Source organism: Anabas testudineus, chromosome 14 (genome assembly GCF_900324465.2).
Source record: "Anabas testudineus chromosome 14, fAnaTes1.2, whole genome shotgun sequence".
Lineage (NCBI taxonomy): Eukaryota > Metazoa > Chordata > Actinopteri > Anabantiformes > Anabantidae > Anabas > Anabas testudineus.
Window position 1 is genome coordinate 12,773,749 of NC_046623.1, and position 12,742 is coordinate 12,786,490.

The 12,742-nt window shown below is 38.1% G+C and overlaps 1 protein-coding gene across 9 annotated transcripts in view; it reads left to right on the plus strand.

The window, feature by feature from the left end:
• The window catches only part of ncam1a (neural cell adhesion molecule 1a), a 195,575-nt gene that overhangs the window by 121,464 nt on the left and 61,369 nt on the right, over positions 1 to 12,742 (plus strand). For all 9 annotated transcript variants that reach the window (XM_026372146.1, XM_026372152.1, XM_026372149.1 and 6 more), the window contains exons 2-3: positions 10,238 to 10,312; positions 11,980 to 12,189. In XM_026372146.1, the coding sequence (XP_026227931.1) occupies positions 10,238 to 10,312; positions 11,980 to 12,189 (285 nt within the window). The remainder of the gene's footprint in view (positions 1 to 10,237; positions 10,313 to 11,979; positions 12,190 to 12,742) is intronic.

Sequence of the window (12,742 nt, forward strand, 5' to 3'; positions counted from 1 at the left end):
AGTTACCCAACTTCTGCTGCTCTTCCAATAGAGTAGTTGTTCAAGATGTGTTTGCCACTTCAGTGACTGAAATGTGTAATTTCAAGCCAGACTCTCGGATGTGTATTAGTAAAATACAGGTGTTGCCAAACGAAACTGGTTCTGAAATTAACATTAAATAGAATATTGAACCAAGACCATGACCGCCAGGAGTCAAGAAAAAGCTACAGTAAAAAAATTAACCTGCAACTGTTGACTTTTTCTATGATAGCCAAAAGAAAGCGAGAGAGAGTGAGAAAAGATACAACTACAATGCTTTTAGCTTGCAACACTTGTCCATCTGCCATTGCTTTTACTCTTTCAACAGTTTTCAAGGACTCATTTAACAAGTGAAAACAACATCAAGTGTTTCTGACATCAGCAGCACTTTACTATCTCTGAAGCTTCAGCTTTACCAGTTTTGAGGCACTTTGTCACTGATGAGTTTTTCAAAAACCACTACTTCAAAAGATTTTGTCCAGTGATCAGTTCTGAGGATTCACAGTTTTGCATTAAGGTGTCTGCTGAGGAACTGAGAGGCAACATCTTGCTAAAACTCAAGGCAAAGTATACAGCCATGTCTAAAGCAACTTTAAAAGCCATTACCTGTAGTTGATGCAAACAAATATGTATTGGAGGAGAGAAAAACATCAAGCAAACATCCTGCAAACATTTTCTTTGTTATTTTGTCATTTGAAAGACGACGTAAAGAGTTGCGAGCAGCCACCAGTCTTAAAGTTATTTCAGCAAATGTGTCAGCACAAACCAGATAAGTCAGTGTGAAGGACTAAACAGGCATGCAAAAGGAAGCGAGTGGATTTTCAGAAAAGAGGGGATTTTTATCTACCTAAAAATGAAGAAAACTAACAAAATATTAAATAATCTTCAGCAGCAACATGCACCAGCATCCTAAGTGAAACAAACTAAGATGTGACTGTACAGTTATTAAATAAATGTGTGTGCCACAGAGGTACACTAATGTACTGTACACAAAAAACTAATACACTTAATTACACAATATAATTTGCTCACAAACCTAATATGGCATTTAAAGAAAACATAATTTAAGAAACTAAAGGACTAAATATGAGCCCAAAGCTGTGATGTTTAATGCAAAAAGGTTACCAACATACATATTGGTAGTGTGGCAGCACGTGGGGACCATCAAAGTCTGACGAGTTCATACTTATGCAAACTGACTTCTTTTTGTACATATGTTCTGATATGTTTTTAAAAATTTAGGAGAAAAAAATGTTAATCCATAAGTTTGTGTCCCCTGAGTTTTTGTCATTTTTAATGATGCTAATGTGATTATTGTTTTGGTTGAGAAAACCTGCTATATATTCTGCCCTCCCTTCACCTAAGACACAATAATTTACCAACCAAATTATAGCTTGGCCTCTTCATGCTGTTAATTATAGTGTACCAGGGGACTTGACCTTGTGACAGACAGACCCTGCAGGATGTTAATTGGTAGGAACTGAGGCAAATTCAGGTCAGACCTGGTTACTTGGAAATACTTTACATGATCTGCTTTAGCTCAGAAGTGGGATATGTAAGGTTTGTAAAAAAGACAGAACAGTAAATGAAAGGTTTGGAGATCCAACTTTTTAAGCTTGATGGCATGTGTGTCACTGTTCTCAATAGTAGTGTCCACCTCTCTACTATACCATGTCAGTTACAACTAAACAAAACTGCTTTGGCTATGCAGATGCGTAGTGCTGTCTTTCCATCTCAGTCTAGAGCATGATACTGGACCAGCTGTGACCAGATTACATGAATACTCATTGTTCCCCATGATTTTGGTTACTATGCCTTTTCTAGAGACATTACCAATAGATCAAATCTTGCCTATGATTTATGATATGGTGCTATAAAGACAAGCTTTCCTTGAAACTGGAGGTTGATGAATGTATGTGGTCATTCATGATCCTAAGATGATGAATCCTAATGAAAACTCCTGAATCTTTGCTCTTTTCCTCTAGCAAAATGCTATTCTATACACATGACAAGAAATATACACTTACTTAGACCATTCATGCCTATCAGGGGGCAAACTATTAATATTCTGGTACCTTTTAAAGGCTGTAATCTTGTACCAACGTCAAGCCAGAACTTGAACAGAGAGTGGCATTGAATTTGTTGGAGACAGTATTGCTTCTCCGTGAATTAACTTTTCTTTTTTAAGTGAGCCCCATGCCCCTTCCTTTATCACCCTTTGGACAAACATTTTACAGTACATATTTAGTATTTCTACAAGGCTTTTTACTCTGTGGCATAATGTATACCGCAGCTTCTTGCAGCGCTTAACATTTTTCCTTTGTGTTTTATGATCTTTAGTCATGCTACCCCTTACCCTGAGTGGTAATCTATTCACAAACCAGATTTCATGCTGTAGCTGCTTTTCCTTTCTGCTGCCCTTTTCAGCCTTTTTAGCCTTTGTGCAGCATTCTCTTAAGGTTGAGTAATTAGGTGCTGTCAGAACGAGAAGGCTCAAATTAGTCAGTGCAAAGAAGGACATTTCACTATTTGCCCTTTTTTCAATATCCAAATCTCAATGACAGGAGGAGCTATTGGAAATCAGGGGGTGTTTATTTGCTAAGGATGAGGTGGGACAGCACATCTTTGATTAAAAGACGAGGGTAAACATGAGAAGTAGATCATTCCAAACTTTTTTGTTTTGCTCTGAAGTTAGTGGAAAACACTCAAAACTCTCGATTAACTGTTGATTTCTCTACATTTATTTATTTCTATTTCGAACACACTTGGATGACAACTGAAGTGGTAGCAGGCTGAGGAAGTGATGGCAACAACTATAATCCTGACAAAGCTGTGGTAGTGAATGGCTGAAAGATGTGAAGAGAAGGAGCTTAGTAGCTGACATGTCTATGTCAATTTGATTAAGGCCTGACACCCACACACAGCACATGGAAATGGCTGCTTAGTGCTTTGTGCTGCATCTCAAAGTACAGCAGGTTAATGTTAAGTGGTGGAGACAGTTTGGAATGTACTTCTAAAAGGCTAATTTATCTTGGTCTGAAACAGCAATTTGGAAACATAAAGCTCAAAGTAAGTTCTATTAGGATACTAAATGTAACAGCTGTTATGTCTATTCACTGGTATGTGTGCTCACCTGCAAATTAATTTTCCTTTAAAGTGTCGACATCCATCAAGATTTACGATATTCTGTACTATTCTGTTAACACTAGGGAAATTTTGAACTAACGTTACTTCTACCATTCCTACCAAGACAGGTTGTTGTGCATGGATATAGAAATATTATATTCTAAAAATAAACTGCAAAGGCAAGGTCTGTAATTGCAACTGGTTTACATTTTCTGTATACACAATGAAGACATGTTGACAAATAAAATTTATTGAAATATTGGTATAATCTTCCCAGAGTTTTTTTTTTTATTGCAGTATCTGTTTTTGCAGTATGACATCCACGGTTCACATACTTTTTCCTCCTTTTTATCACTGAGGTATTTATGGTTGTTCTCAATAAAAACATGAAATATTAGATTTTCTTTATTTTATTTTTTAAGGCACATTATATTTAATACTCTGATATCTTTAAATACATAAATAAAATAAAAACATTTTGATAACACCCTGCCAGTCTTTACCTTGCTTTCACATGGGATGTATTTAAACACAAGGAAAATGGCAAAAACAAAGCCATATTTTAGGAACAACCTTGTTGTGTGTGTGTGTCGGTGTGTGTGTCTCTGGAGATCAAACTGAAGATAACAGCCTGCTGTAAGCAGTGTGAGGTATTTCTGTGGACTCATGCACAGAATGCAGAGAAAGAGTTTACTCAGAAGTTTCTGAGTGTATGGGGAGCCAGTACTGAGAATGCATGATGGGAGTGTTGTGTTGATGTTTATGCAGCGCTGTAAAAGACGTACAGTGCTGCAGGTATGGAAAATGCCTGCTAGAATACTTATTGAAGTTTGTGGAGAAGTTTCTTCAAATTTCCGAGGGTTAGCGAAGGGTTAGAGGAAGAGCTTGTGCGTGGCTCTTTGAAGTCCATTGAGGTACCCCTACTGTATGTGATGTCAGCATTACAGCGGGTCTGTGTAGGTGAGGTTGTATCAGACAGTGATTGACATTTTCTTATGTAGTCGTTTCAAACCTTGTCAGCCCTGAATTCCAAGTAGAGATCGTATCAAGCGTAGTGATATATTAGAAGAGTTTTTTCTATGAGAGGGCAAAAGCACAGTCCTGATCTCTCTTTAAAATTTTGTGATGAGGAGCAAACTTTCTTATCACCTACATTTGTGTCAACTCCATGACTTACAATTTCAGTGAACTTTGAAGATACTGTAGGCTGTCTTCTGTACACGGGTGCCTTAACGGTGAAGCAGTATTCCCAGATCCTCTTTCAGGTTTCAAAGAATTGTAAACAGAATGGGGCTGTAACATCAAGAAAAACCTCGGTCTCGAAGTTTACAGTTAATTGGATCAGAAAAATTGTACCACATGTGATTTTAAGCGTTTGATCTTGACGAATGCTTGATTTCATTTGAGGACCATTAGACAATCCCATTGGATTCAAGAAACGGAGATCGTACACTACAACACATGGTCTCAGATATGGGTTTCTTTTACTGTGAAACAGTACTGGGGCCAGCTCATATTAATCCCTGCCTCATCATAGAGAGAGTTCTCCAAACAATCCCCAATAATGCCATTTAGCTATGCCAACTTTGTTCCTACATATGCATGAGAATGTGTACTTAACAGATTTTCTGAGTATGTATTTGTGTAGCATTTAGAGTGGTTTCAGGAGGGTTCCAAAGGAAATATTTCTTCAGCATGTCAAGAAGAGCATACTACAAAATATCTGGCATTGACTCCATTTTGAAGATGGCTCAGTTTCATATGGAAATCCCATCTCTCTCCTCTTTCTGTTGTCACATGATGCCACAAATTAGTTAATTTCACCATCACCCCCACCCGATAGAAACATTCAATTTCTTTGGGAAAGCTGAAAGTTGGAATTCTCCAGCGGTTAACATTAGATGACTGGTGTGTTCTTGGATGACGCTCTTGTTTTTGTCCCTCTCATTGCCAAGGTCTTGACCTTTTGTCAGGCCACAGGGATTTATGAGCACTGGCATTGTAGAGTCATTTTCATACAGCACATACGTACGGTATGCAATGAGAAACGTGAGCCGTATATACAGAAGGGTGCATTTGCATCTCTTTCTGCTGTATATCCTCAGACAGTTGCTTTCTAAGAGTATGTGTTAGTGATGTATGCACCCCAGAGTGTCTCTACACAGTGCTGTCTGCCCCTGCATAGTGTGTGCTTGCTCCAACATGACTTGCATGTTAAGCACCAACAGAGGACTGTTGTAGCCTTCTTGTAATGGAGCCAGTCACCACCGGCTGCCAGGCTCCAATTAAGAATGCAAACCTCCTGATTCAAGACTGGGAAGAAGCTGCTTCAAACTTCATGTAGAATTAACTACTTCTTGTTAGTTCACACACACTCCATATAATGAAGTAACGATGACCATGTGGCCTGTAGAAATATGTGTGCTGTTGCATAACTCGGGAATTAAAGAAGACGGTTAAGATGCTAAAAGCCTATTTAAAAAGCTGCTAAAAGCCTACTGTAGCAGGATGTAAAGTCCATAATCCTCTCACTAGAGAATGGCCAGCACTTGCATCTTCACTCAGTGGTTTTGGTCATTGTTAATTAACCCCCCCACGGCATATTTGCTTCAAAGTACAAAGGGATTATCAGTAACCGAATACAGCATTGCTAATATTATTGCTGACTTTACTATGAGCAGCTTTAAATGTGCTCTTCCATCTTACTTATTTGCTAAATTTGTTAAATTGAATAATACATTTAGTTAAAACTTGAATAATCAGTCTGCTTGGCAAACACGAGTATGTGTGTATGTCTATGTAAATGTGTGTGTATCATAAATTACTGTTAAAAACTCTAGTTCTACATTTATTATAAGTGGGTTTTGATGTTTAATATGTGGAAAAACATTGTATTGTTTTCATGTTTATTTCTCTTATTAATTCAAACCTGTATGATAAGGTTTTATATTTTAGCAACAATAAGGTTCAAATGTTCTGTTATTGTGTTGTTTTATATTAAGTTTGGAGTGAATGTAATTGCTGCCTGGAGGGGACTTGGACTAGCGGTATAACCAAAGTATTTGCAATTCTGACCACAGCTCTGCTCACTACATTGATTAAAAAAATGCAATCCGTGTGGCATACTGTCTTGGAAATACAATTATTGTTGCTAATGAATTGTAGTTTTTAGGAGATATGAATGAGCAAACAGAATCGGCGAGGGGAAAATGCTGGTAAACACTCTGGAATTCCATACCCTCCATCTGTTTGCAGTACAACTGTAAACTTTCAGTGTCGGATTGCTGTGGCCTTTAATTGACTCCGTGGATTGTTTCAGGGAACAACATGTGGGTTTATTTATTTATTTTTGAGGACAGAAAAAACAGGAGGCACTTACTGTAGGTTTGATGGTGGAAACTGTCATGTGTGGTTATACAGTTGTGCTGCCCTCACACACTTGAAATGCAAGGTACAGAATACGGTGCCGAGTCTACAGGGAGAGAAAGGCTGATTTGAGGTTTATTTATACAAACATTTGTCACAGGGAGAGCTGCTGTGCAGACTGAAATATTTTTAGTGACTAAGTAAAAATACAATGGATGAACTGGAGAACTCACATCTTCGGTGGGCTTCTACATTGTGAGCTACTTTTTACCAGTTGGCTGAAGCCTGGTTCACTATGTTAGCTCGACTGTGTGTCAGTAACACTCTTAGTGATGGCATAAATTGCTGTTTGCTGCTGTCTGTACTTCAGTCTGTCATGAGAATATCATCAGTATCTATCAGTAACCTGTGCCGTGGATACCACAGTCCTGAAGTAATGAGTGTGCTTTTTCCAAGAGGACGATACCCAGTGTTGGATCCTGGATGACTTGTGATAAATCACGAGGTTTGGCATATTTTCTGAGCTGATCCAGATTTAATAATGAGTTAATAGTAGTATTATAATAGTTAATAATAGGAGGCACATACCAACATTACTCTAGGGATAACCAGCAATACGTTTTACATAGTTAAGTGTTATGATATGAACTGGAACATATGACATCAAAGGGTGTAAACCTGTGGCTTTTTGCTGTTATGGGAAGAGACATGTTTTCTCTAAGGACTCACACTGATTCATAGATGTTTCTTTCCCACTTACCCCCATATACCTTCATCTTTGTAAAAATATTCTGATCTGAATGATAGTAGAAGTCTGGTTTGTGTAAGAGGAGAGAGACGTGGCTATAGATGTCTAAGCGGTGGAATGAAGAGTAAAAGGAGGACTCTTGAGAGTAGACAGAAAGGTTTATGAGTCTTTAGAGAGGACAGGCTTAGTGGATAGATATTAGATTGGTGTCATGAGTGAGCACATTGGGGCACAGATAGCTTCATCCTTTATCTAAGCTCTCCTCACTAGCCAGGCACTTTTTTTTCTATCCTTTTTGTTATTCCACACCTTCTTCCCACATATCTCCTCTGGTTCTGGGCCTTTTCCTTTACATTTTATTCCCCATATCTTTTAATTTCAGTGCCAAAATTTATATCACTACTTGCCATTTTCTAAAGCTTTGATATAAATTCATCCAAATTTAAAAAGATTTATATGAAGTAAATACTATAGGTACAGATAATATAATCCAATATTACAGCCATTATTACAAAAAAAATCTATTTTTATTAACACAGAATTCAAAGTGATTATTGCTCTGAAAATAAAGATAGATAAAGTACAAGCAGGCCTCCTCCACCTTTCCACCTGCTCCATCGGGCCCTTCACCTACAGAATATCTTCTCCATGTTTGCCATAGCGAGCCATCGTTTAGCTACTAATGCTAGCTTAAAGCTTCAGTGTAAGTGTAGTGCAAGAAGAGAATTACTTCTACATATTGAATGACAAGAAAATGCCTTAAGAAAATTTACATTGTACCAATTCATATTATTTGTTATGTTTTTTTTAAACAAGACAAATTTCTGAATCTGGATAAAAACTGATTAAAGATAAATTAAAGTGCCTATATAAACTTTTAAGAAGCACTTTCTCACAAATGATCCCTATACCAACATAATTCCATGAATAACTCGTATTGTACATATTTGAGTTCATCCTCTTCCCCGTGCTCTATAATAACTTCTCTCACTTTATTTGTTTTATCTGTATATTGACAATTTCACCAAATTTGTTTTGTTGTAGTGGCACACTGAGCAAAGATACATTTCCCATCAGGCACTGGGGCAAATTCAGTTGTGAAGGTGATGATTTTGATTAAACTTATTCTCAGTGTACTTGTAGCATTTTGGTTCTATATATTAAATTTATCAATTGAATTAAGATGTTTTTTTCTATGTATCTTGTCCTTTTACTATAGGGAATAAGACCAGATAATTATGTGTTATGACATATTGTCAATTGTCCTGATGTGGTCCATCGTGAAATATCTGAACAGTGGTTTAGGCGTCAAGGAGATGTATGTGATGATATGGAAATAGGATTGATTATTCCCCCAGCATTTGACATTGCAGTAAGCAGAAAGACAACATGTCTGGTGAACAACGCTTCGTTTGAACTTGAAGAATCCTTGTCCAAGTGATGAACGAGGTGAACGAGGGCTGTTTTTGACTTGTTTAGAAAGGAAACCTAATGAGTTATCTCGTTTTCACACCTCCATTTTATTACTTACAATATGTTCTCAGCACAGACACAAAGTCACACTTTTGCTTGATGCATAAGACTCAACAACCACTTCATCATTGACAACGAGCACAAGTGGCCATTTAGAGACATACGCAGAGAAAATGGCTCTGGGAATAGCTATCTTTCCCACACCACCTGAACTAGTTTCTGTTGTCTTTAGTGTTGTAGATATCATCAGTTGATTTTTCTCCAGTTGTCTTAGTCTTAGGAGGCAGGTCTAGGGTTTGCTGCATTGTACGTGATCTTACTAGATGAGGGAAGGAAATGGATATGTTGTTTTCTTTGAATCTACCTCCAGCCTGTGAAAGCAAACATACTGTGGGTAGCGGTTTTTCATTACCTCTAGAGGCTGCTTGCTAGCCTGGAACAAAGGCCAGGTCATTCATGTGGCAGAGGCAGTGTTTTACAGCAAATCAATATTTGTGTGACTTTTTGACTGAGCCATAAGGGAGATATTAATCTCACTGTGAATAGTTTAATGAAATCAAAATGTGAGGCTGTCCTTGACCAGGAAAATACTGCCTCTATTGCCTGTTCAAGTGCATATGGTCACCTGTCATAACTGTATGTAGGCATCACAATCCTACAGCAGCAACTGTAATATTTTGATAAAGGAGTTTGTAGAGCCGAAAAAGAACAGCACCGTCCACTGCTGTCTCTTCTTAATCATGCCTGTGTTTCTGTAGCTGTGAGACTGTTGCATTATGACACACTAATGTCTCACACTACCTGCTTTGAATGGTCCGCCTTTGCGAATCATTCCTATTAATCTCCTGGTGGGAACCGAGCAAAGACTCACTCTTTTGTATGTGTGAAGTGATGACATGCTTAAGGCTCAGTGGGATTTCTCTCTGCTGCAATTCAGTGGTGTTTCTGCTTTGCTTCCCCTTCTATCTACTCCCACTCCACATTTAAATGAAGATAAGTTTCCTAAATTAAATCATGTCACATTTAAAAAATCATCACAACGCTTGTCATACTGGTGCACACGTGCGAGTGATGATTTCCTGATTAGACTTTAAGAAATATTATGCATTTTAACACTTTTCATTGAATATTCAAGAGTTTTAATTCTAATTTGTTATCGTGCAGAGAGGAACAAACGCCAGGTGTTTCTCTGGACTCTAAATCTCAAATGCGTCTCTACAGCTTTAGCTGCTGATGAGAAATGAAGTGCATTAGAGTCTCAGGAAAAGGGTATTCTTTGATTTGCAGAATTTTGCCTTCCAAGTCATCTGCCTAGGGAAGCAGGGACAGGGAAAACAAGCTTGAGAGCACATTTCAGTCAGGTGTATTCATCAAGGCTATGCCTGAAAATATGGTTACACTTTAGACCAGGCAAAGCCTTATTTTGCTTTTTCCCCTTTTCTTCATTCATCTTAATGAAACCAGAGACTAATGTCTGTTTTGTTCTGTCTTCTTTTCTTTACCCAGCTGCCATCCAGGTGGAAATCACTCCACCACAAGGAGAGATCAGCGTGGGAGAGTCCAAATTTTTTCTGTGCGAAGGTAATCTTCAAAATATTTCATGTAACACAGCTCGGAGCAAATGTTACCTCACATAAGAATGTCTGTGGTATGCCAATTGAAATCATCTGATAAAATTTATACAAGTAAGTTTAGATAGAGCGGAGTGTACATTTCCTTATTAGAACTTTAGCCAGATGAAACGGAGTTGAAGAAAAAGGAGAAATTGACTGAGACTGAGTTCAGTCACCTAGAGCACAGTGTTTAGAGGAGTCTGAGGAGATAATAAGAGAGGGGTTTTAGAGACAGGTAAATCTGACTCTAGATCATTCCTTACACATGGGACTATATACAATGTGATTAAAATCAGATTTGAGAGCCACATCACAAATTAAAAGAAGTTGCAATGCATATAGTTGTTGCCTTACTTTGGTGCTAATCAGCATCTCATGCCAGTGTCTGCATCCCCATCACTAGGTTGTCATTGATTTCCTTTCACCAAAGGGATATGTAAGCATGGAATAGCTTTTTTGTCTTGAGCTTGAGCTGCTACAAAATGTCATGACCTTGTTGTCAGTTGTCTCTGACACGACAAAGGTTTTCAAATGTGTTTTGATGGGATTTTTTTTAAGACACGCTTACTTACATAGATAGTTGTAGCACCGCAGAGGTGAGTCTGACACAGGATATGAGTCACTTCCAATTAGAGTGTTGCAACAAGCGGAGGGTGAGGAATAAGGTAGGCAGCTGGCACACACACACCTACACACACATACTCTTAGTTGAATATCACAATTATTTGCACCTGTGGCGGATGCCTCTGATTGAAATAGTGCCGTGATCAGTACACGACGTCTGAGATCAGGTGAGTGTTTTGCACTGTGATGTCATAGCAACACTATAAAAAATAAATAAAATTATCAAGTTAATCTTGAGCACCAATAGCAAAATTCCATTCACCTCTATTGTATTTGAGCCCAAGCAGAAATCTGTTCTTTAATTCTCTAATTGAAAAGAATGTCAAACTGCATTTAGGGCCCTTAAGACATGAGAAGCTTACACTTGTCTTTATAAAAAATAATTTAGAAAGGTTGTTTTTTTTTCTTTCAGTGAAAGTTGCCTCTTACAGAATAATAAGTCCTGCTGAGCCAATAGAAATTATTTACATCAATGTTTTCATGTCTTACTTTAAAAATGTAGTCTGATCTTGACGATATACTTGTGGGAGATGGGTTTTGATTGAACAATTTAGTTTCTAAGCTATCTTCACATCAAAAGGTTTTGATATATAAAGTGTAAATATCAGCTTTTTTGACTTGCACTAGTAATAATGACTGTTTGTGTTTCATCATTCACTTTGAGTATGGTTTATGTTTACTTACAGAATATCATGAGAGTACAGAGTCTTGCTTAAACCTGTTGAAGTATTTGGGCCTGTATGATGAAATCCATTAGGGACGTAACTGAATATATGATGCAAAGAGCATCATAATTATTGCCTCTTTTTTTCTCCCACTGATCCGGCAGAGAGCATTGTGAATACAGATAGTACTTTAGTATTGTACCTACAACCCCAATGCCAGAAAAGTTGGTATGGTGCACAAGTCTACACAGAAACAGAAAAATAAAACCCATATTTGTTTTTACAGTAGAACACTGAAAACAAAAAATAAGCTAATTTCGATTTATTCTTAATTTTCTGTTTTTAGTGGTGGGAGATGCTAAAGACATAGACTGGTACGCCCCCAATGGTGAGAAGATCCTTCCCAACAGACAGGACATTTTTGTGAGCCGCAGTGATGAGACCACGTCGACCCTCAACATATACCACGCCAATGTGGACAGTGCTGGCATCTACAAATGTGTGGCAAAGAACGGGGACAAGGAGGCCCAGGCCACAGTGCAAGTCAAGATCTTTCGTAAGTTTCAGAGTTTCATTTTGACTTTCACTGTTCTACATTTAATAGAATAGATATTGTGCTTTTGATGTAACATGTTATTTTAAATATGTCAAGGGCAGAAAATACTGGAACCCCTAACACCACTTTGAGGCAGTCGCTGCAATCAGGCGCCTTCTGTAGCTCTTAACAGGCTTTCTCTTCCTCTCAGCTGGTATTTTTGCTCCTCTTTCTGAGCAAAACTGCTCCAGTTTTCTCAGATTTGATGGGTGCCTTCTCCAAGCTGCAAGTGTCAGCTCTTTTCATGGATGTTCAATTGGATTAAGATCAGGACTCATGACAGGCCACTTCAGAATGCTCCACTGTTTTCCTGTTGCCCTTTATTGGTGGCTTTAGATATATGTTTTGGCTCATTAGCCTGTTGGATGACCTGACTGAGAGAGATCACTGTGACACTGTGCAGTCTGTTTCTCTGCAGAATGCCTTGATAATCTTCTGATTTCATTGCGCCCTTTGCAGATTCAGGGCACCCTGTGCCAGACACAGCAACGCAAATCGAGAACATAGCTGAGCC